This window comes from Cydia fagiglandana, chromosome 14 (assembly GCF_963556715.1).
Source record: "Cydia fagiglandana chromosome 14, ilCydFagi1.1, whole genome shotgun sequence".
In the NCBI taxonomy this organism is placed as follows: domain Eukaryota; kingdom Metazoa; phylum Arthropoda; class Insecta; order Lepidoptera; family Tortricidae; genus Cydia; species Cydia fagiglandana.
In genome coordinates this window covers 4727080-4749264 of record NC_085945.1, presented here as the reverse complement: position 1 = coordinate 4749264, position 22185 = coordinate 4727080, and the positions used below count along the sequence as shown (strand labels likewise).

At 42.1% G+C, this 22185-nt stretch overlaps 2 protein-coding genes and 1 long non-coding RNA gene across 4 annotated transcripts; 1 reads left to right on the top strand and 2 right to left on the bottom strand.

The window, feature by feature from the left end:
* Window positions 1–1980: 1980 nt before the first annotated feature.
* On the bottom strand, window positions 1981–2687 carry LOC134670505 (uncharacterized). Its single transcript, XR_010099072.1, has 2 exons — window positions 2492–2687; window positions 1981–2172 (listed from the first exon to the last, which is right to left on the bottom strand). It is a non-coding gene; the product is annotated as an uncharacterized LOC134670505 (long non-coding RNA).
* A 5152-nt stretch (window positions 2688–7839) lies between these two features.
* LOC134670616 (uncharacterized) lies at window positions 7840–10593 on the top strand. Its single transcript, XM_063528417.1, has 3 exons — window positions 7840–8320; window positions 8872–8963; window positions 9831–10593. The coding sequence occupies exons 1-3, from the start codon at window positions 8083–8085 to the stop codon at window positions 10521–10523; spliced, it is 1023 nt and encodes a 340-aa protein (XP_063384487.1). The 5' UTR covers window positions 7840–8082; the 3' UTR covers window positions 10524–10593.
* Window positions 8815–11220, bottom strand: LOC134670615 (uncharacterized). 2 transcript variants are annotated; one of them, XM_063528416.1, is made up of 3 exons: window positions 10611–11220; window positions 9694–9789; window positions 8815–9346 (listed from the first exon to the last, which is right to left on the bottom strand). In XM_063528416.1, the coding sequence occupies exons 1-3, from the start codon at window positions 11037–11039 to the stop codon at window positions 9341–9343; spliced, it is 531 nt and encodes a 176-aa protein (XP_063384486.1). In that variant the 5' UTR covers window positions 11040–11220; the 3' UTR covers window positions 8815–9340. The 2 variants fall into 2 exon arrangements, with proteins under 2 accessions (XP_063384486.1, XP_063384485.1); XM_063528415.1 differs by having other exon boundaries at window positions 8815–9789; window positions 10611–11183.
* Between the last annotated feature and the right edge of the window lie 10965 nt (window positions 11221–22185).

Below are 22185 nucleotides of genomic sequence, written 5' to 3'. Positions count from 1 at the left end.
GTTACTGCGGCAGCTTAGATAGGTACGCCATAACCATTAGGATTATTATAGGTAATAGTTCACTTCCTCGGTGGTGTTCTTAAAGCTAAAGCGCTTCTCACATCTTATTGACTTTAGAAACGGGGACAGCTCCGCGTTTGAAACCTACAAGCTTGCCTAGTGTGTTTCTTTTGCTGACTCTCCACTTCGGGTCCCGTTGGCAAGTTCCTGCTAACAATATTTTCCTTTGGATGCTGGGATATCAATCGTGTCTAGGATAATGATGGACTAATTCTGAAAAAAAAACCCACAATTTACAACAGGAATATAATAGCAATTCCATTAATTATAGTTAGTTACAAAAATATTTTATTTTAAAAGGTTTATTAAACAGAAATTCATAAACAATATATATTTTAAGGAATGTTATCAAAATTTAGTATATAAGACTCTATTACTTACATTTTTTTCATATTTTTTCTCGTAATTAAATGTTGACAAAATTTGAAAGTTCCTTGACTTTGACAGGAAAAACTTAACCATCGACAAAAAACTAGATTTTTTAACAACCAAAGAACGAATGAATTAGCGCAACCCTGTTTCCGATTCAGTGTTGTCACATGTAAATAGCATTTATGTTTAGACTTTGATTCCATCGGGGAACACTGATGAGTCGCGCCGCGACTTTGAGTTCTCTACGCGGCTGTTGCAGTCGCGGGTACAAGTTGTGCTACGGAAATCGACAGATTTGACAGCCGAGGGAATGTCGACTCGAGTCGCGGTCTAAGTCGCGGATGCAAGATGTGCTAGAGGTGCTGGTGTCACTGTCAGAAAATGACAACGATCGCGACTTTGAACTAAAATCCGTAGCACAACTGCCTATTTTGAGACAAAATATTCTCTCGTCTTTATGTCAATCCGCGAGTCGAAGTCTACGCGACTTTATAACGCGACTCGCTCTCGCGGGTGGTTTGCTTGTACTTTTTTAACTAAACTCTTGATAATTATAACTTAAAAACAAGTTTCATATATTATGTAATAATATAATTTGTATAATTACTTATTGCCCTAAGGAATACGGAAGTATGGAACAATCACTAAATGCGTTTTACGCACTCTTATGTTGATTATGCACGGTGATACCTACAAGTACCACAACACACCCATCATGTTTACAACTTTAATTTCAAGCAGCTAGTTTGTAGGTACTCAATTAAGTAATTAGGTACATATGTAGGATTTTTAAATTTCAATTCAGGTTCGTAAGTTTGTAAAAGTAATCCTAAGACTTCCTTACACAAAACTTTCATCAACCTAACAACGGAGCCCGCTTGCTTGTACATAAATGAAGCCGATGAGGTGGGTAGGTACAAATGTTCAAAACAAACTATCCAACTTATTAAGTAAGCCATAGTCTTAGTAGTAATATTTAGGATCACGGTTACATGTCTAATTTCAACAATCTCTTACTATTTAGGTACCGTTTGGAACCTTCCTCGACTTCAACAAAACATACCTATGTACATGTGGCCTGTGCCCGCTGCATCGTACTGTAACAGAATGATGTAATACGTGGCTATAACAGGATCATGTCCGGCTCAAAATCATGCTTTGTATGAAATATTATCAGTCATCACCCACTAAACCATTCCGTCCCCTGACAACACCATACCGTGACGTGACTGGACCGAGCCGACCAACAATATTTTGAAGGAGTTATTACGCTCATGTCATAGTCTGCGTAGGTAGCATAGGTACGGTTATCATAATATATGGTCTACCATATTGAAACTCCTCTAGATCAAACCCGTGTTCTAGATGTTTCACTTCATGTTTGACAGGGCCTGATACGATCATGCTATGATAAGTTGCTGTCAGCATTAGGTATGAAGTGGGCCTTGGGGAGCTAATTAATCATGGCTTCTAGGAGTTCTAGGTACTTACCTACCTACTTTATTTTTGTTTCTTTTCAGGTAAAAATACAGGAGAGAAAAAAAACAATATTTAAATTAATAGTATATTGCTTTGCCTTATATATTCTTGCAATATTCGACTTCTTATTATTAAACCTAATATATATTAACATCTAGAACCACTATAGAGAAATTGTAAGAATCTTCTTTATTACCCTTGAAAAGTATTTTCTCTCTTCCTTTTTCTTCGACATGCGGCGTAGGACAATTAAATATCACCCTGGAAAGAAAATTGGTTTATAAACAAGACAATAAAATATGGTCATGACTTCATCGAGGACTATGAAATAAGCTTCTCATATCAATTTGTCACATCATAAACAGTTAGGTACACAGTACACACACATGCCATCCATTATTGGCACAAGAAAAACTATATGAAACTTATTTGAGAGTTACTGTGGCAGCTTAGATAGGTACGCCATAACCATTAGGGTTATTATTAATAGTTCACTTTGTCGGTGGTGTTCTTAAAGCTAAAGCGGTTCTCACATCTTAGTTAATTTAGAAAAGCGGACAGCTCCGCGTTTGAAACCTACAAGCTTGCCTAGTGTGTTTCTTTTCCTGAATCTCCACTTCGGGTCCCGTTGGCACGTTCCTGTTAATAATATTTTCCTTTGGGTGCTGGGATATCAATCGTGTCTAGGATAATGCTGAACTTATTCTGAAAAAGAAAAACACTATTTACAACAGGAATATGAGAACAAACCCAATAATAGCAATTCCATTATTATAGTTACTTACATCTCCGCGCGTTCCTCCCAACAGTCAGCTGGAATGCCGAAGCCATTCATGTCGCGTTTACAGGAGTCCTTGAAACGGAGTACGGGTCGACCAACCGGTCTCTTATGAGATGGAGATGAGACCGGAGTGGCGTCGTAAACTGCGGGAAGGCATGACAAAGCATGACGAGCTCTGGCTGGACCAACTCAGGCAGAAACGAAATCGCAGAGCTGCTGGACCACCCCAGGAGTCAAGACACGTCTGTGATCGATGCGGCAAGAAGTGCCGATCGGCCATTGGTCTATACAGTCATCGCAGTCGATGTAGACTGTAGACTACCTCCTCAAAATACTTTCTTTAGTCGCTGCAACTATCATCTGCAAAGATGCTGTGGCCAATGATGATGATGATGAGTTACTTACAAAAATATTTTATTTAAAAGTTTTATTAAACAGAAATTTTTAAACAATATATATTTTAAGGAATATTATCAATATTAATTATATAAGGCTCTATTTCTTACATTTTTTCATATTTTTTCCCATAATTAAATGCTGACAAAATTTGAAAGTTCTTTGACTTTGACAGGAAAAACTTAACCATCGACAAAAAACTAGATTTTTTACCACCAAAGAACGAATGATTTAGCGCATCCCTGGTTTCCGATTCAGTGTTGCCACTTGCAAATATCGATTTGTTTAGACTTTGATTTCGCCGGGTAACACTGACGAGTCGCGCCGCGACTTTGAGTTCTCTACGCGGCTGTTGCAGTCGCGGGTACAAGTTATGCTACGGAAATCGACAGATTTGACAGCCGCGGGAATGGCGACTCGAGTCGCGGTCTAAGTCGCGGATGCAAGATGTGCTAGAGGTGCTGGTCGGTGCCTGTCGGACACACCGAGGGGGGTTGGATGAGTGTTGTCGAGCGTGAGTGCGAGTCCATCGAACCTATGGGGGCAGTCACCATCAGCCCCGATGACGTCAGTTGTGCCATCCGCTCGGCCCAGAACTGGAAAAGTCCTGGGCCGGATGGATTGCACAACTTCTGGCTAAAGTGGTTCCGATGCTCGCACTCGCGCTTGACAGCACAATTTCAACAAGCCCTCGAGCTTGGTTCCCTCCCACCTTCCTTAACAACTGGTGTCACCTTCCTGCTCTATAAGTCCGGTAGTACCACGGAAGCGAAGAATTACAGACCCATCACATGCTTGCCTACACTCTACAAGCTCCTTACATCCATTTTGAGAGCAAAAATCAACGCGCACATTGTCGCAAACAATATTCTGGCTTCCGCTCAAAATGGATGTAGGGTTGGGTCCCGTGGTACTAAAGAGCTCCTCCTCATAGACATGATCATCTGCCAACAAATCCGGCGGAACAGGGGTGCCCTCTCGGCCGCTTGGATTGACTACAAGAAGGCCTATGATTCGGTGCCTCATTCATGGTTGGGGAGGGTCTTAGAGTTGTATAAAGTTGATGCAGCTCTGAGAGCCTTCCTAAGCGCGTGTATGGGACAGTGGACCACAGTCCTTCGTCAACCAGGAGGCAGGGATGACCGTCCTGGCCCGCAGGATTTTATAAGGATTGAGCGAGGAATTTTTCAGGGCGACAGTCTGAGTCCCCTGTGGTTCTGCCTAGCTTTAAATCCCCTCAGCACCCTGCTGAAGGATTTGGGACTAGGTTGCCGGCTTCGGAGAGAGGGTGAAGTCATTTCTCACCTTCTGTACATGGTTGACCTCAAATTATTTGCACCAAACAACCAAGACCTGTCGGAGCTACTGAAAACCACGGAAGTCTTCAGTAGTGCCATCAACATGGAGTTTGGTGTCGATAAATGTGCGGTTATGCATTTACAGCGGGGGAGGGTTGTAAATTCAACAAATTTACAACTGTCTGAGACAATGTCTTTCAGATCTATCTCTGAACCAGAAACCTATAAATACCTTGGTATGTCACAGTCGTTGGGTATTGAGGACGAGGGTATTAGACGGTCGGTGAAGGAGCGCTTTTTCAGTCGGCTCACAAAAGTCCTTAACAGTTTTTTGTCAGGAGGCAACAAAGTGCGCGCCTTCAACGCCTGGGTAATGCCCCTACTCACTTACTCCTTTGGCATACTAAGGTGGACTCAGACCGAGCTGGACGCCCTGGATCGGAGGGTCCGATCACCACACACCGCATGCTACACCCATGCTCATCAGTTATGAGATTGTACATCCCACTGAAGTGTGGAGGCCGAGGCTTCCTAAACGCCAAGGATCTCCACAACCGCGAGATGTAAAGTCTCAGGAACTATTTCCTTAACAACGAGTGTGGGATGCATCGTGATGTGGTGGCAGTAGATAGGAATCTCACGCCGCTCTCCTTGGCAAACGAGAACTGGCGCAAACCTGTGGTACTAAGTACTGCGGATCGCAAGGCGGCATGGGAGAGTAAGGTGCTACACGGGCGGTTCTACAAGGCCCTCACGGGACCCGAAGTGGACCTGCTCGCGTCGGTGAACTGGTTACGATTCGGGGACCTCTTCGGAGAAACCGAGGGTTTTGCCTGTGCAATTGCAGACGAAGTGATGATGACGAACAACTATCGGAAATATATCCTGAAGGACGGTACGGTCGACATTTGTCGGGCATGCCGCCGTCCCGGAGGGTCACTCAGGCATATCATTTCCGGTTGTTCTCATCTTGCTAACGGCGAGTACTTGCACAGACATAATTTCGTAGCCAGGATTATTCACCAGCAACTTGCTCTCCTATATGGCCTTGTGGAAGTACCGTACTACAAGTACTCACCTGCGCCTGTTCTCGAGAATGGTCGTGCCACGCTCTATTGGGATCGATCTATCATCACTGACAGGACTATTGTAGCCAATAAGCCTGATATTGTGATAATAGATCGTTCGCAACGTCGGGCCGTGCTCGTTGACATCACCATCCCCCATGATGAGAATCTCGTGAAGGCCGAGAAGGACAAGTCCAGTAAGTACCTAGACTTGGCTCACGAGATAACCGCCATGTGGGATGTTGATTCGACGATCATTGTCCCGATAGTCGTTTCAGTGAACAGTTTAATAGCGAAGAGTCTCGACCAACATCTTGAGAGACTCTCGCTAGGTGGTTGGATCAAGGGACAGATGCAGAAGGCGGTGATCTTGGACACGGCGCGGATAGTCCGCCGGTTCCTCTCTCTGCAGCCCTGACCACCGGTAGCTTGGGCCTTGCCCCGCTGCTGGCGGCACCCTAGGTTAGGTTTTTTTTATAATGTGTTTATATGTATTTTTTATTGTTTTGTAAGTGTTTTTATATTTTACTTTTATATTCATATTATAACAAACCTAACTTAAGACGAAAGATAAATAAAGAGGATTATAATTCCAACGGAATATTATTGTAATGGCATATATCTACCTAAAATTAATAAATATAATTTTTAGACACCGCCAATTCGCTTTTAATGTAACGGTGACGGCACTACAAGGTTGTGCCGTGGGAATAACTGTCAGTGTCATAGGACTCAAGGTTCCCCGCGCCCACTATACTTTCTTTTAAGAGTCACTTAGACCACTTAGTCTATGTACGGCCCATATTTATGAGCCGTACTGATCAGATTGGTCAGCCACACGGGTCAATCTGGTGAGCCATACGACCCAGCTTGTTGACCCGTACGGACCAGCTTGTGAGCCGTACGGGCCAGATTGGTGAGCCGCACGGGTCACGGCTCAACTTTTGAGTCGTACAGGTGACTTTCGCGAGACGTACAGCTCACTTTGACACGTTGTACAGGTCAATTTTATTCTGTTATTTTATTTTACGTGTGGATCATTAAATGAGCCGTGTTAGTCAATGGTTAAAAATGCGGGCACAATAACTCACAGAATCCCTATTATCTTAAGGCAACGGGATCGCGAGATATGCGGTCCCTTGGATCTCTTCTGGACTGGGAGGCGGATGACCCTGGACACAAAGTAATCCTCAGCAAGCTGATACGCCTCATTACAGCACACCTCCCGGACGGCTGGCGAGACTGGAAGGTTCATACATACACCAGAGAAGACCTGCTGGGGAGTGAACTGGAGCCGCAAATTTTAAATATATAAAATCAGGTTTGCGATCCCAAAGGTCTAGCTCGGGCGTTCTCGCCGAACTGTTCCTCTCTTTCTGAGAGAACCTACAGAGACATAAAACTCAAGCTACTATAGTGGCCCGTTGTGTGTGGGGTTAATTACCGGCCCTGCCTCCCTAGCAGCGCGAATACGGGGTTCCGCAGTACAGAATGAATTTTTTGTCGCTGCTCTGGCAGACATGAATCCCCTATTGATCGGCAGGGAGGATGCATTGGAACCTAAGGTAGTTAAAGAAATTATAAGTTGTTAAAGTTAAGGCAATCAATTACTAAAAGTATTCATGACAGACATGTTAAGAAATATGAAACTGTATTTCAAAAGGGAGACCATATTGTGTACAGAACAAAAAATGATGACTACTGGAAAAAAAGAATTATACTGGGTAAGTGTAAAGAACCAAGATCATGGATCACTAAAGACAGTTCATCCAGACCATTTAGACGAAGTGCTCATCATCTTAAAGAGTCTTTCACCAATGTTACATATCTAAGCAGAAACCTCAGCGATGGGTATACCTTTTAGTGGGGATGATATTCATGTTGTAGATGATAAAACTAATACTGAGGATGTAGAAAAAAATGGTAACAAATAAATAAATAGTGATTTGTTAAATAACTTTAATGATAATAATGTAAGAGATAATGAACCTGTACCAAAATATTACCAGACTAGAAGCGGTCGTGAGGTAAGACCTAGGCAGCTGCTAGATTGGTAGGGGAGGTGTTGTTTAGGAATTTATTATTTGTTCTAGCAACATTGTACTTAAAATTTCATTCTTTCTTTTTACCGGATATCCATCATTCGAAACTACATTCAGTCACTTTTAGATTTAAAAAACCTTACTTCCCTTTCGACAATGGCGGTAATGGCCGACTACGCGTCCCCTTGGAATTATTTTATTTAAAGTCAAAAATACCAGTCTCTTCTGCCTTCCGCATCATAGTTATACCGACAGTTACAGACTTTTATGAGAAAGAAGATTTTACAAGTTCAGCGGGCCCGCTCTCCGTGGGATTGCAAGTAAATATTCTCATAGACCAGGTACTGTTCCTTAAGGTGGCGACTGACTTGTAACATTTCGGTGTAATGTAACGTGTTACAACCCGAGCATTACAACAGTCAGTGCAGCGAGCCGAGCCGCTCGACGCGAGCACCGCGTGCTCCACTCAGCTGTCGGTTTTTACGCGAATCCCTTTGAGTGTTACATTACAAGTCAGTACAGGTTCGCAAGTCGCCGCGAGTGCACTTCTTCCGTGATTGTGCTTTTGGAACAGGATTTTAATAAATATGGAATGGGATAAAGAGAAAGTTCTATTATTTATTGACAAATACAGAGATAAAGAAATACTGTGGGACCCCACGCACGGAGATCACTTCAATAAGTTTAAAAAAAACGATGCGTGGGTAGAATTATCCGAGGATATGAATATAACGGTTGAAGAGGCCAAGAAAAAAATTACCAGTTTACTTGCCTCACTAAGAAGAGAGAAGGCTAAAATAAAGAACAGCACTGGAACGGGCAAAGGTAAGTTTAAAATGTTTTTTTACGCGTCACTGGGCCTGGGCCCCGATTTTTGAGCAAGTGAGTGATTCGATATCACGTTTTTTCCATACAAAAAAACGTGATATCGAGTCACTCACTTGCTCAAAAATCACCCTCCAGGGCGGTAAGTGAGATTTGCCGCGGGGTAGCGGCAAATCTCACTTACCGCAAAGGACAAGACTTAAATTCGAACCACGGGCGGTAGGTAATAAACAGGGAGCGTACCTTTCGTGCCGATGATAGCAAATTGACGTCACGTTGCATATAAATATGTAGGATAATTCCAGTTAGTCTTATTGTAGTCATCAATCATTAATCATCAATCGTTTATTCATATGTGTTACATACATCATAAGTATCATGATGAATGATTGATAATTTCAGAAAAAATTGTATCATCCTATATGCAACCTGACGTCAATTTGATGTCATCGGCATGAAAGGTACGCTCCCTGGTAATAAAAAAAGGCCTCAAATCGCTTGTTTATAGTATTTATTTTTAAAGTGTCCTAATGATATTATTTATTTTTCAGGTGCCGACGAAATCTATACTAGTACATGGTTTGCATTTAAACCATTACTATTTGTGTTGGACCGAAATAAACCACGAAATACAAATGATACGGTAAGTTTTTCTAAGTATATCTTTCTTGCCAGTTCAAAGCTCCCTCCCGTGAACAGTATTCTGCAATTTCGTGGCGTATTTGTTTCGCTGTTGTACTTGTTCTACGCGGTCGCCTCTCCAAAGCGAAAAGGCTTGTAAGTTCGCTGTCGTTTCTCCAATTTCCTGGTCTAACAACTCCTTCTATTTCATGATCAAATGTCCCTGAAGGTGTGTAAATGTCACTGGATTCATCACTTTTTCTGAGATAGTTATGAAGATGCGTTATTGCCATTACTACTGAAGAGGCGTGGTTTGGTTCTAATAACATAGGCTTTCTTAACACTCGAAAAACTGCTGAAACTATACCAAATACGTTTTCCACTACTCTTCTCGCTCTGCTAAGTCTGTAATTAAATGTTCTCTCTATAGACCCTTTTGCATGGAATCCCGAGTAAACTTTCATTACATTTTCTGAAAGGGCAAAAGCTTCGTCACTAATGAAATAGTATGGGATGTCTAGAGTTCGCAAAGGTAATGGGTTGGGTTCAGGAATATTTAACGATTTATTTTTTATTCTTTGACAAAGTTCAGAGTTGTTAAATACACCGCCGTCCGATATTCTTCCTTGACATCCCGCATTTACATATACAAAGTTGTATTTAGCGTCAACTACAGCAAATAATACGACGCTAAAGAAATTTTTATAATTATAAAAATCACTTCCACTATTCATCGGTGATTGTATTATTACATGTTTGCCATCCATAGAGCCCAGGCAATGGGGGAAATTCCATAATGTGTCATATTGTTGTACTAAACCTTGCCATTCCTCAGGTGTTGTTGGCATCTGCAACAAACAATAATAATATTTTTTTATGTATTTTTTAGTTAAACCCCGATGAAGAAAGCGAGCAACGTGGTGCGACCGCGGATACAGTTTTGGACAACGGGTCACATACCGAGCGACCGATTCATGTCGCTAAAAAAAAGAAAAAAGCAGTCATGGATCCCGAGGAAATAATGGCTTCTACATATGACATTTTAAAAAAGACGTCAAGCGAGAAAAGTTCGAAAAGTTTGGACGAGTGTGACAGCTACGGAGCTTTCATTGCAAACAAATTGAGATCGTACTCTAACCAGACCAGAAACTACGTACAACACCATATTTCAAATATTTTATTCAATGCTGATCGGGGACAATATGAACCCAACTATGGTTACGGTTATTCGACTCGTCAAGGCTATTTTTCTACACCTGGACCAATTCAAACTCATTCTACAAGAACAACAACTTCGCAGCAATACAATTATTCCACACCTTCACCTCAAATGTCGGATTGCAGTCAAGATAGTGCTGGATTACAACGCCCAGATACTCACACCCTCACTTCAGCCCGCAATTATTCGTCACCTTCACCTCAAATGTCGGAGTGCAGTCAAGATACTGCTGGATTACAACGTCCAGATACTCACACCCTCACTTCATCCCAACGCAATTATTCCTCACCTTCACCTCAAATACCGGAGAACAGTGAAGAAACTGCCAGGTTCTTGCGAGAATTTGGCGACTTGATTGATTAGATATATAGAATGTGTAAGTCTTGGTTTCCTATTTTCAAATTACATTTTTAAATAAAAAATAACTAAAGCACATGTTGGTTTGCTTACCTTTATACAATTCTTCAATACTTTCACTATTGCTTCACTGACTTCCTTTACTATGAAGCCTATTCTCTGTCTAGAAATTTTAAAAAGATATTGCAAGCTTGTAAAAGAATCTCCAGAAGCGTAAAAACGTAGTGTAACTGCTAGCCTATCTGTAACAGATATAGCTTTTCTCAATCTTGTATCTTGCTTGCCCACTAACGGTCCAATTAAATTAATGAGTCGGTCGAAATCGGTAGACGACATTCTAATAAAGTTTCTGTATTGTCCAGTAAACTCTTGGTTTCGAAGAATATTCATTATATTCGTATCATAGTTCCTTCTTTGGTACAAATTAGATATCCAATATCGTTTCGTTTTTTTCTTCTTGTATTTTAGATAGCAATAACTTAGTACAATAAGTGAAGCACACGCGACCTCCATATCCGACATTTTGAAACAGAATGGAGCACAAACGAACAGAGCGCTCAGGGCGAGCGTTCGCCGCGTAGCTGTAATGTAACTGTAATGTAACACGATCGCCGCGAACGATACATTACACCGAAATGTTACTAGTCAATCACCACCTTTAAATTCCCTTTTATTCGTCGAGCCCACTTGTCTTTAATTATTCTGTTATTAACATATTTTTTGGTCCATTCGAGCAGGATCTTTAAATCTGTAGAACCGGACATAATCATACTGAATAATGTCTTTTCATACGGTCTGCCATTAATTGTCCTAGTAAAGTCAATTGTCCGCAAGATTGCATTAGTCGTAATTAATTTACTGTCTGTACTCGGTACATTTATGTCTGCAAGTTTGCATTTGTCGTACTTTAAACATTTAAAGTAATTGTCTGTCCTCAGTTTGTGGATATTTTATTGAAAGTGACTGCATGTATTGCATTATTCTTACGAAAGTAATTAGTGTTCTTGCCTACGTGTAACGTATTATATGTACATATATCATACATAGTCTTAAACGTTTAAAGAAATACGTCTTTATACGTTTAATTTATTTGCTTTGCATTTTAGTCGTACGTTTTTTAAAAAAATTTTTGAAGGTGGAATCACATTTCTTTTTCATCAGTGGTGGTAGCAAGATAAGGCTTGTTTACACGTTCACAATCAGTTTGAGCGTTTTTAAAATCATTCCCCTTCCGTTCAGTTTGAGGACAGTGCAAACATACCTTATATTTAGTCTATGCTCGTGAACGACTTGAACGAAGTGAAGTGTTATTCGATTCCTGTCTTGTCAGTGTCACGTTAATCTTTTTTGAGGTTAAAACTAACTTTCATTCGAGTTGTGATTACTTTAGTTTACATAATAAAGCCCGTAGCTTTATTATTTTGTGGTTTGTGTTAGTGTTTTGTAGGAGTACGCGGTGTTGTGAAAAATGAGTGCTGAAATACGTTACAAGTTAGCCAAACTTCAAATTGATTTATTGTGCAATGCCGCGGAGTCTGCTGTACAAGACAATACAAAACTTATCGAGTTTAAAACTCGTTGCAGTGATCTTGTGCAAACTAAGAACGAGTTCAAAGACGCTTATGTGTCGGTGGAAGCCGGGAAGCGTGCCGGTTTTGATCCGGACAAACACCTGCAAGAGTTCTTAGACTATGACGCAAAACTGAATAATGTAAGTGTCATTCACGCTCAATTGTTTCCAGTAGCGTCTTCGAATGTAGTTAATTCTCAGTTCTGCATGCCTGATGTTCCTCTGCCGCGCATTTCGCTTCCATCATTTACAGGAGATGTCACTAAATGGACAAATTTCATAAATATTTTCAAAAGTATAATTGACGAGAGTGCTACCATCAAACCTGTGAGAAAATTACATTATCTGATATCATGTTTATCAGGTGAACCTCTTGATTTAGTCAAGCACTTGCCGCTTACTGATCAAAACTATGGTGTTGCTCTGACATTATTGGAGAACCGATTTTCCAATATAAGACTTATTGCCGATACGCATTTAGAAGCTATCATGTCACTTCCTGCTGTTGTGAATTTGAGGTCTGAACTGAGATCTTTCTTGAACACTTAGCTGCGCTTCGAGCCTTGAAATTTAAACCTGATGAGTGGTCGTTTGTACTACTTCATGTCTTATTGAAAAAACTGCCTATGGAGTTGCGCAGTAAATTTGAATTAAGTTTGTCTGGATCGGATATTCCTAAATATTCGGAACTTATTGCTTTCTTGGAATATCAATGTAAGGCATTAGAAATGTCTATTGCTTTGAAGGCAACAGTTAGCAGCTCACCTAAACAACCTGTTGTCAAGACATCGCCTCATCGCAATACTAAAATGGTAATGCATGTCCAAGAGAGCACTAAGGAAATAAATTGTCGATATTGTAATTTAGATCATTACATGTATATGTGCAATAAATTCAAGGCTTTGAATCTTGATCAGCGTAGAGATTTTCTGAAATCTAAAAATTTGTGTTTCAATTGTTTTAATCGATATTAAAGTTTCGTGAGACATATTTTAAATTGTTTATACGACAACGGTTTCACTCACTTGAATTTTTAGTCGCTATTGGCGACATGTTTCGGGCCCGTCGGGGGTCCTCGGGCGAGCACTCGAGCCTGAGGAAGGACCCCCGACGGGCCCGAAACATGTCGCCAATAGCGACTAAAAATTCAAGTGAGTGAAACCGTTGTCGTATAAACAATTCAATTGTTTTGGTACACACAAATATCATGAGTGTAGTTCATTACATAGATGTAAGTTGTGTCGGGCTAAACACCACACTTTGATCTGTCCGTCTTCGACACAACCTGATGGCACTCCACCTGTGGTGAAGTCAGCTGTTGTCGTGGCTGAAATGGTTGAGCCTTCATATCCAGAAGGTGAACAAGAACCTAATAGCATTACTAGTGTTAATAATGCTACAATGAAGTCTTTCATGGTAAAGGATACTAAGCCAAATTTGCCAAATATCCTGTTAGCTACGGCCATGGGTCTTGCTGGGAATGGTGATGGACATTTCCAACCTGTTCGCTTGTTTATTGATCCAGGCGCAGAATGTTCAATAATCTCTGAGGAGTGTGTTCAAAGACTTCAACTTAAACATAACCATCAACCTGTGTCTATCTATGGTGTAGGGCCGAGTGTGCCTCATCGGTCTCATGGAATGACCAATGTGTTTTTGAAGTCCATGACTTCTGACAAGCCGTTGCTAACTGTTTCGGCTGTCATTTTGAAGTTAGGTGGAGACCCTAGTATAAGATAGCTGTAAGCATATCACTCACTGTAGTATGTCAATAATAAATAGTCGTTAACACGAGTCGGACGTTTCACTACTCCCCGCAACGTTACCTCATGGCGACCTTGCCAGAGCGACGCCGTTGCGGCGTCGCGCGAATCCGCGTGCTGATAGGACAGTTTTAGTCACGTAGACAAGTGTGCGAGTGTATTACCTTGAACAATGTGTGCCACCAACGGACAGTCAGTACTTAGCGTCATTGGCTATTTCATAGTGAAAGTTGGACTATTTTCGGTACTTTTGTTATCCTGTATTTTGAACGTTATATCCTGTGTATCCTGTGTAAACCACAATCAAAATGGGGAAGAGTTATTCGAAAACCGAGGATAAGGAGGTGATAATAGCACAAACTGCGGGGGCTGGGAAAAATACGGCCTCCGAGAGCGACAGTGACCTTCACGGCGGCCTGGCGCTCAATAATATACTGATCAGCGTCCTTTTGGCTGCGATTGGTTTGGCGACAGTGACCTTCACGGCGGCCTGGCGCTCAATAATATACTGATCAGCGTCCTTTTGGCTGCGATTGGTTTGGCAGCCCTCCTGATTTTGTACAAGAAGTACAAAAAGCACCAACAACAGTGGATACGGCGAACTATAGGCGCCGAATTTTTACGTCGTGCTGCGATGCGTATATCCGGGCGGAAACCGACGGCACCGGCGCAAGAAGAGGACACGGAAGTATGCTACTGGCGACTTGCCCAGTGTCTCTCTGTCTGCGGACATAAAATCAAATTATCAGGGCCTGCAATTGGCTGATAATGATTTTTTCCTGTCTAGGCCTATAGACATTTTATTAGGCAGTGATGTCTACAATGACATTTTCTGCGGTGAGAAGATGTGGCCTTCCACTGACTTACCGGCGGCTTACCGAACCATTTTTGGTTGGGTAATAATTGGTAAATCCTTGCAGACTACCAATTCGGTTCCTCATCTGTCATCTCATCATGTGGCATTAGATGATTGTCTGACTAGATTCTGGGAAATTGAACAAATTCCCGAATCTGTACTTCCTGATCCCGATGATCAAATTATTGAGGATCATTTTTTAAATAATGTTTCGCGGGACAATGAAAACCGTTTTATTGTCCGTCTACCCTTCAAGGGAAACCAAAGTGAGTTGGGTGATAATCGTGAATTGGCCGCCCGGAGACTTTTAAGTCTTGAGAGGAGATTTAAAAGAGATCCTAAACTCAAGGCAGACTATAGTAAGGCGTTTCAAGAATATCTGGACGAAAATCATATGGAGCCTGTCTTTGACCCTCCGGGTAGTGGTAAATATTACCTTAGCCACCATGCTGTGATAAAAGAGTCTTCATCCACTACAAAGTGTAGGCCAGTCTTTGATGCGTCTATGCCCTCTTCTACGGGCGTGTCTTTGAACAACGTTCTGCACGTTGGTCCCAAACTTCAGCGTAGCATAGTAGACATACTTACACGTTTTCGTCTTCAGCCTGTCGCATTCACTTGTGACATCAAGGGTATGTACAGACAAGTACTTGTGCACCCGGACGATCGTGAGTATCAAAGAATTCTCTGGCGTCAACACTCTGATGATCCCATTAGAGAATTTCGTTTGAGGACGGTCACGTTCGGAGTCTCCTCAAGTCCGTTCCTCGCTATGAGGTGTATCTTGAAATTGGCAGAGGAGACCAAGACCTCACACCCTGTCGCTAGTCAAATTTTGTCAGATCAAATTTTTGTTGATGACATAGTGACGGGAGCTCCTGATCTTGACACAGCTCGAAAGGTGAGAGCTGAACTGATCGACGTCCTTGGTCAAGGGTGTTTCGAATTGCGAAAGTGGTCGAGCAATAGCGATGAATTTTTAACTGATTTGCCTGACGACGTCCGTGAAGGACCATTGTCATTTGATCCTCAAAATTAAGGGTCTGTAAAGGTACTCGGTGTAAAATGGAACCCTACATCTGATGTGTTCATGTATCATAGCAGAATTTCCAACACAGGAATGACTAAACGTGCCGTGCTTGCTAACATAGCTTGCATATATGACCCTTGTGGCTGGTTGATGCCAATTGTATTCTCGGCCAAGGCTTTCATGCAACGGTTGTGGCTTTTAGGGATCGGCTGGGACGACCCCTTACCTGATGATGAACAGGCTCAGTGGCTTTCTTTTATAGGGGAGTTCCATAGCTTATCTGACATTAAATTAAGCAGATTTGTCTTGCCTACTGATGGCAATAAATTTTCTCTTCACGCATTTTCAGATGCGTCCCTCAAAGGTTACGCTGCAGTGGTTTACCTTCGTGCCGAGAGGATCAATGGTGAAGTGGAGGTCCACTTACTCTTATCAAAGAGTAAAGTTTCGCCGTTACAGACAAAAATGACAATTCCGAGGCTGGAACTTTGTGGAGCCCTGCTAGCGTCTAAACTTGCCAAACATTCTTCAGGACTGATTAATGTTGCCCACGACATTGTAATCTGGTCTGACTCGAGCATTGCATTGTCATGGATTCGCACACCTGTTTATCAGCTCAAAATGTTTGAGGGAAACCGAGTTTCTCAAATATTAGCGAACACGTCTCCTTCTTTCTGGAGACATGTACCATCTTCAATGAATCCTGCAGACGCTGCCTCCCGAGGTTTGATGCCCTCGGAGCTTGGCTCACATCCTCTTTGGTGGGGTCCACCTTGGCTCAAGCAAGCGCCAGATACCTGGCCATCCGAAGATGCCGTTGCGCGAAAAAACGGTTTCTCCGGATCTTGAGGAGGACGTGATTTCTACTGCCCACGTGAACAAGGTTTCTTGTGAGGTAGATGCGACAGATTTCATGTTAAAATACAGTTCTCTTCACAAGCTCGGGAAGGTCCACGGATACTGTCTTCGATTTGTTCATAATTTGAAGAATCCTACTTCAAAACGAGTGGGTCCATTGACTTGCGTCGAATGGCGTAACGCCCTATATTCGTTAATAAAAATTGTCCAAAGTTCAGTTTTCGCCACGGAAATAAAATTAGTGCAACGTGGGTTACCTCACCGGACTAACTTTCGAAAACTGACTCCTTTTATTGACTCAGAGGGATTTCTGCGAGTGTTAGGAAGGCTGAAGTAAACTTGTCCTCACAACGGAAACACCCAGTCATCCTTCCGAAATCCCATCATTTAACAACTTTGTTGATAAACTATTATCACGAATTGTACTTGCATGTGGGAGTGCCCGTGCTGTTGTCATTACTGCGTAAGCAATTCTGGATTTTATCGGCTCGGACTGTCATTAAACGACTCATACGTAAATGTCACAAATGCTTTAAGGCTAATCCTAAACCTGCTGATTATTTAATGGCTGATTTACCTCCATCAAGAGTCACGCCTTGTAGACCATTCTCAAAAGTTGGAGTAGACTATGCAGGTCCTTTCCTAATAAAGAAATCTAAGCTAAAACGTGCTCCAATCACGAAGGCTTATTTGTGCATATTTGTCTGCTTGGTCACGAAGGCGTGCCATTTGGAACTAGTATCGGATCTCTCTACAGATTTGTTTCTTAGCCTGTCTTATTCGGTTTATTAGTAGACGAGGATGGTGCTCTGATGTCTTCTCTGATTGTGGCACCAATTTCGTTGGAGCAAACAATCACCTAAAAGAACTATATTCTTTTTTGAAGCGGTGCACTGTGGAAGCTGATGTACAAAACTACTTTCTCAAACATCAGCTTAAGTGGCATTTCAACCCTCCTTCTGCTCCAAGTATGGGAGGACTTTGGGAATCGACCGTAAGATCGTCTAAATTACTATTAAGGCGCATTCTGGGTGAAACTGTTCTTACTTTCGAGGAATTAAGCAGTGTATTTTGTAAAGTTGAGTCGATTTCGAATTCTAGACCTTTATGTCCAATTTCTGACGACATTGATGAGATTGACGTACTAACACCAGCCCATTTTCTCATAGGAGATAACATGGTTTCATTACCAGAATATGACATACAAAATGAAAAAACGAATAGACTGTCTCGGTGGCAACTTCTTCAAAATTTAACTCAGCAGTTCTGGCGTCGTTTCAATGTAGAATATTTGCATCACTTGCAAGGTCGTAATAAGTGGTTCAAACCATCTGAAAACCTTAAGGTAAATGACATCGTACTCATTATGAACGAGAACACAACTCCTTACTGTTGGAAGTTAGCGCGCATAGTCTCTTTGTCGCCAGGACGAGATGGCATAGCACGCGTAGCCACTTTAAAGACTAGTACTGGCAATAATTTAGTTCGCCCTGTATCTAAACTTTGCCCTCTTCCTTACCAGCACTGATTGAAACATAGTCAAATAAATTTCATATCTAGTTTTAAGGAATAGTGTGCTTCTCTTTTAAGTTATATATAGCTGATAATTCGTTTTCATGTTTTAAGAAATCTTAGAGATTTCTTCCCGGGCAGTATGTTTAGGAATTTATTATTTGTTCTAGCAACATTGTACTTCAAATTTCATTCTTTCTTTTTACCGGATATCCGTCATTCGAAACTACATTCAGTCACTTTTAGATTTAAAAAACCTTACTTCCCTTTCGACAATGGCGGTAATGGCCGACTACGTGTCCCCTTGGAATTATTTTATTTAAAGTCAAAAATACCAGTCTCTTCTGCCTTCCGCATCATAGTTATACCGACAGTGACAGACTTTTATGAGAAAGAAGATTTTACAAGTTCAGCGGGCCCGCTCTCCGTGGGATTGCAAGTAAATATTCTCATAGACCAGGTACTGTTCCTTAAATTCCCTTTTATTCGTCGAGCCCACTTGTCTTTAATTATTCTGTTATTAACAGGTGTTGTGTATCTGTGGTTAAGTACCCTATGCTATCTGTGGTCCTGTGTTACACTCACACGTTTTTAATAAACTCTGATAGTTATAAAGTGTATTATTGAACTAAAACAAAGACAGATTAAGTAAGTTAGAGGAAAATCAGATGGCGCTAAAGAAGATGCTGGAGTCCTTCAAGAAAAAATTTGAAACATCATTTGACTCACGAGAGAACTCGGCTTACGAACGCTCAGATGATGACTGCGTCTCAGCTCACTGCTCAGATGTCGACGTGATTGTTTAAGTTTGTTTTATTTTCTTCTAACAACAAGCGTAAGTTTATGTTATTTTTATTATAGTTCTTAATGTGTATTACATTAAGTTGTCAATTGAGATAAATCGTCTCGTCCCCTTCTGCCGCCCGGCTCGGCCAGTGGAGGACCGAAATGTAAAGTGCGGATATCGCCGCGTGTGAGTTGTGCGACTTGTGCGCGTAAGTTACTTAGTGCGTTCCGTATCGTCGATGGACATGAGCATGATAGGTGGTCATGCCTCCTCGCGCTTCGTTGCGCGCCTTCGATTTTGCCGAGCGTCGTGCTGACGCTGTCTTCCACCGCAGGGCACGGTTTCAGACTTGTGGACTGTGTGGCGAGCGGTGTGGTGTGCCGCTCGGCGACCCCGAGGCGCATCATACGTATTGTATTGCGAATTGACGCCATCTTCAAGCCGTAGGGTACGACTCTGACCCACGGGCCGTGTGTCGAACGGCTCTGCTGCTGCTCGACTGCAAGGTGTCATCACGCGGGTCATTCCCGCGAAGCTCCGAGCGCCGCAGGTTGTTTTCGCTCCAGCTTGCCACAGCTTGGGCTCGATGAACGCCTACCGCCTGCCGACGGCGATCAGTCTGCTACGTTAAGTACCAGAATATCCACGGATGATAACTACGGCCCGGTACCCGTGAGTGCACTAGACTTTCATCTTAAGGCCCCAGTACACAATGGGCCATCGCCGGCCACTCCAAGGGACGCATTTATGCGTTAGAGGGAGCAAGTGATATTGCTATCTCATTCTACCACATGGCTGGCCATTGTGTACTGGGGCCTTTAGGTTTTGGCCAAAACCCCGCGTCTCGCCCGTCTCGCGATCGTGGGTTAGGGATTATCATAGTGTGGGCCCAGGTCCATTAACGGCCTATACAAATATATTGTATTTTTGCCAGTGCCCGCCCTAGGTGGAGCGCCATGTAATAGATTTAATATGTGAATAAATTGCATGTTGTATATTTGGCCTTTTGTGTTGCAATATCCCTGCTAGGCTCCCACTAACCAGGACAATGCTACAAGAGGACCTTGAACTACAATAGTCCAATGTTTTGCTGCAGATCTTGTCCAGGCACTTTTCCATTAACTATTTAAAACATTTAAAATTATTATTTTTATACACGACAACTCTTAACGCTGACAAATCAATATTTTGCTCGACTTGGCGGTGCACTGCCGTGCCCCCAGAAAGTCATGTCTTGAGATCCACGGTCACACGTGCATGACTCCGCCTGCATCTCAAATCTCTACGTGCCCTTGTGACGGCATAAATAGAACCAGCTCACTCAGATACTTAGCCGTTATTGTGGACGAAAACCTTAACTTTAAAAAACATATAACGCGACGTCTGTTCGCTTCGCAAACTTACAAGTACTTATAATACACTATGAAACTTTTACGGGAGGTTGCGGATACTTACCTGCGTCGAATTGTGTATTTGGCCCTGTGTCAATCTATTTTAGGTTATTGTGTTGTGACACTACATTTTGTATGGTTAGCTCAGTTTAACGTTTTTAGGATTTCTTTTTTTTTTTCGATGTGGCGCGCGCACAGCTCTTGTGAGCAAGGACCCCGCTAAGGATACGGGCGAGCCTTGCTCAAATGCATATCTGTCGCCAGTTTTCCCTTAGTCGCCTTATACGACACCCACGGGACGAGATGGGGAAAAGAAGGCCACATCCGGTGCGAAAAAAGGGGGCTGATTTAACCGAAATAATAGTTATGGCAGCAGTTAGAAATTTACATGTAGACACATAAAAGCGAAGTCTGCCAGTATTTTTTTTGCCGGAAGTGCTTGGCAGACGCTCTCAAAGGTGGCCACCGGGACCCCTAATTTAACCCATCTGATACCACCATGAAATCAATTCCAGTCGGTAGGTATGAACCCTCATGTCAGGAATATATAAGTCTGCCAAGGCTTTTCCTGCCGAAACACCTTGGCAGACGAGATTATGTGAGCAAGGTAACCATCGGTTACCCTACACTAACCCATCTGATCCCACCATGAAACCAATTCCAGTCGGTAGGTATGAACCCCCATTTTAGGAATATATAAGATTGGATTTGATGTATCTTAATATTATATTTTCATGCTGCTATTCTTTTCTGATGCCGGCACCACACGGCACACGTTTTTAGGATTGTCTCAAATGTGGTCGCGGCAAACCTCGACGGCCTTGGCGTGATGACCTTGACGCCTTTGATAGGAACTGGTGGGAGACGGGTCAAGACCGGGATACGTGGAAAGGGAGCCCCTTGCCCAGCAGTGGGACACTCTAGGCTCATATAAATAAATATAAATAATATTTCTGTATGTTGAACTTACATATAAAATTATTCCATGAATTTCATAGTTACTGTTATTTTGATTGTTGTCATCCCAGGGAAAGTTAGGCCTGAGATTGATTTCCTTGTTTGCTTTCGTCCGGAATGGGCATTTTTAATAGTAGAAGAGCCGGCAGCAAATTTTCTAACCGACTTGATACCACGATGAAATGCACAATGGTTTCCCATAAAAGTGATGCTAAGTCCGAATTCGATAGTCTGCCACGGCGGAACTTGCCGAAAGTACGAAAAAGAAGGCCACATCCGGTGCGAAAAAAGGGGGCTGATTTAACCGAAATAATAGTTATGGCAGCAGTTAGAAATTTACATGTAGACACATAAAAGCGAAGTCTGCCAGTATTTTTTTTGCCGGAAGTGCTTGGCAGACGCTCTCAAAGGTGGCCACCGGGACCCCTAATTTAACCCATCTGATACCACCATGAAATCAATTCCAGTCGGTAGGTATGAACCCTCATGTCAGGAATATATAAGTCTGCCAAGGCTTTTCCTGCCGAAACACCTTGGCAGACGAGATTATGTGAGCAAGGTAACCATCGGTTACCCTACACTAACCCATCTGATCCCACCATGAAACCAATTCCAGTCGGTAGGTATGAACCCCCATTTTAGGAATATATAAGATTGGATTTGATGTATCTTAATATTATATTTTCATGCTGCTATTTTTAAGGGTTTATGATTAATTGCTATCAATTCAAGAAAGCTGGCGCGAGATTTGACAGAATTTCAATGAAAATAGCTGTCACTCAGTAGAAATCTCGCGCCTGCTTTCGTGAATCGACATGTACTTTTACGTAATATTGCTAAAAAGTATTACACCTAATTGCAACTAACAAAGTTGATTTTGTAATAAAAATAAAAACGAATATACGTACTGTTTTCTTTGATTCCCTGGCAGATTTATAACCATT

What these genes read in the sequence shown, in the direction of transcription:
- LOC134670616 (XM_063528417.1), top strand. Translation starts at nt 8,083, where the DNA reads ATGGAATGGGATAAAGAGAAAGTTCTATTATTTATTGACAAATACAGA. An exon ending in CAGCACTGGAACGGGCAAAG is followed by an intron (nt 8,321 to 8,871) that starts GTAAGTTTAAAA and finishes TTTATTTTTCAG; the next exon opens with GTGCCGACGAAATCTATACT. An exon ending in CACGAAATACAAATGATACG is followed by an intron (nt 8,964 to 9,830) that starts GTAAGTTTTTCT and finishes TGTATTTTTTAG; the next exon opens with TTAAACCCCGATGAAGAAAG.
- LOC134670615 (XM_063528415.1), bottom strand. Translation starts at nt 11,039, where the DNA reads ATGTCGGATATGGAGGTCGCGTGTGCTTCACTTATTGTACTAAGTTAT. An exon ending in TATTGAAGAATTGTATAAAG is followed by an intron (nt 9,790 to 10,610) that starts GTAAGCAAACCA and finishes TGTTTGTTGCAG; the next exon opens with ATGCCAACAACACCTGAGGA.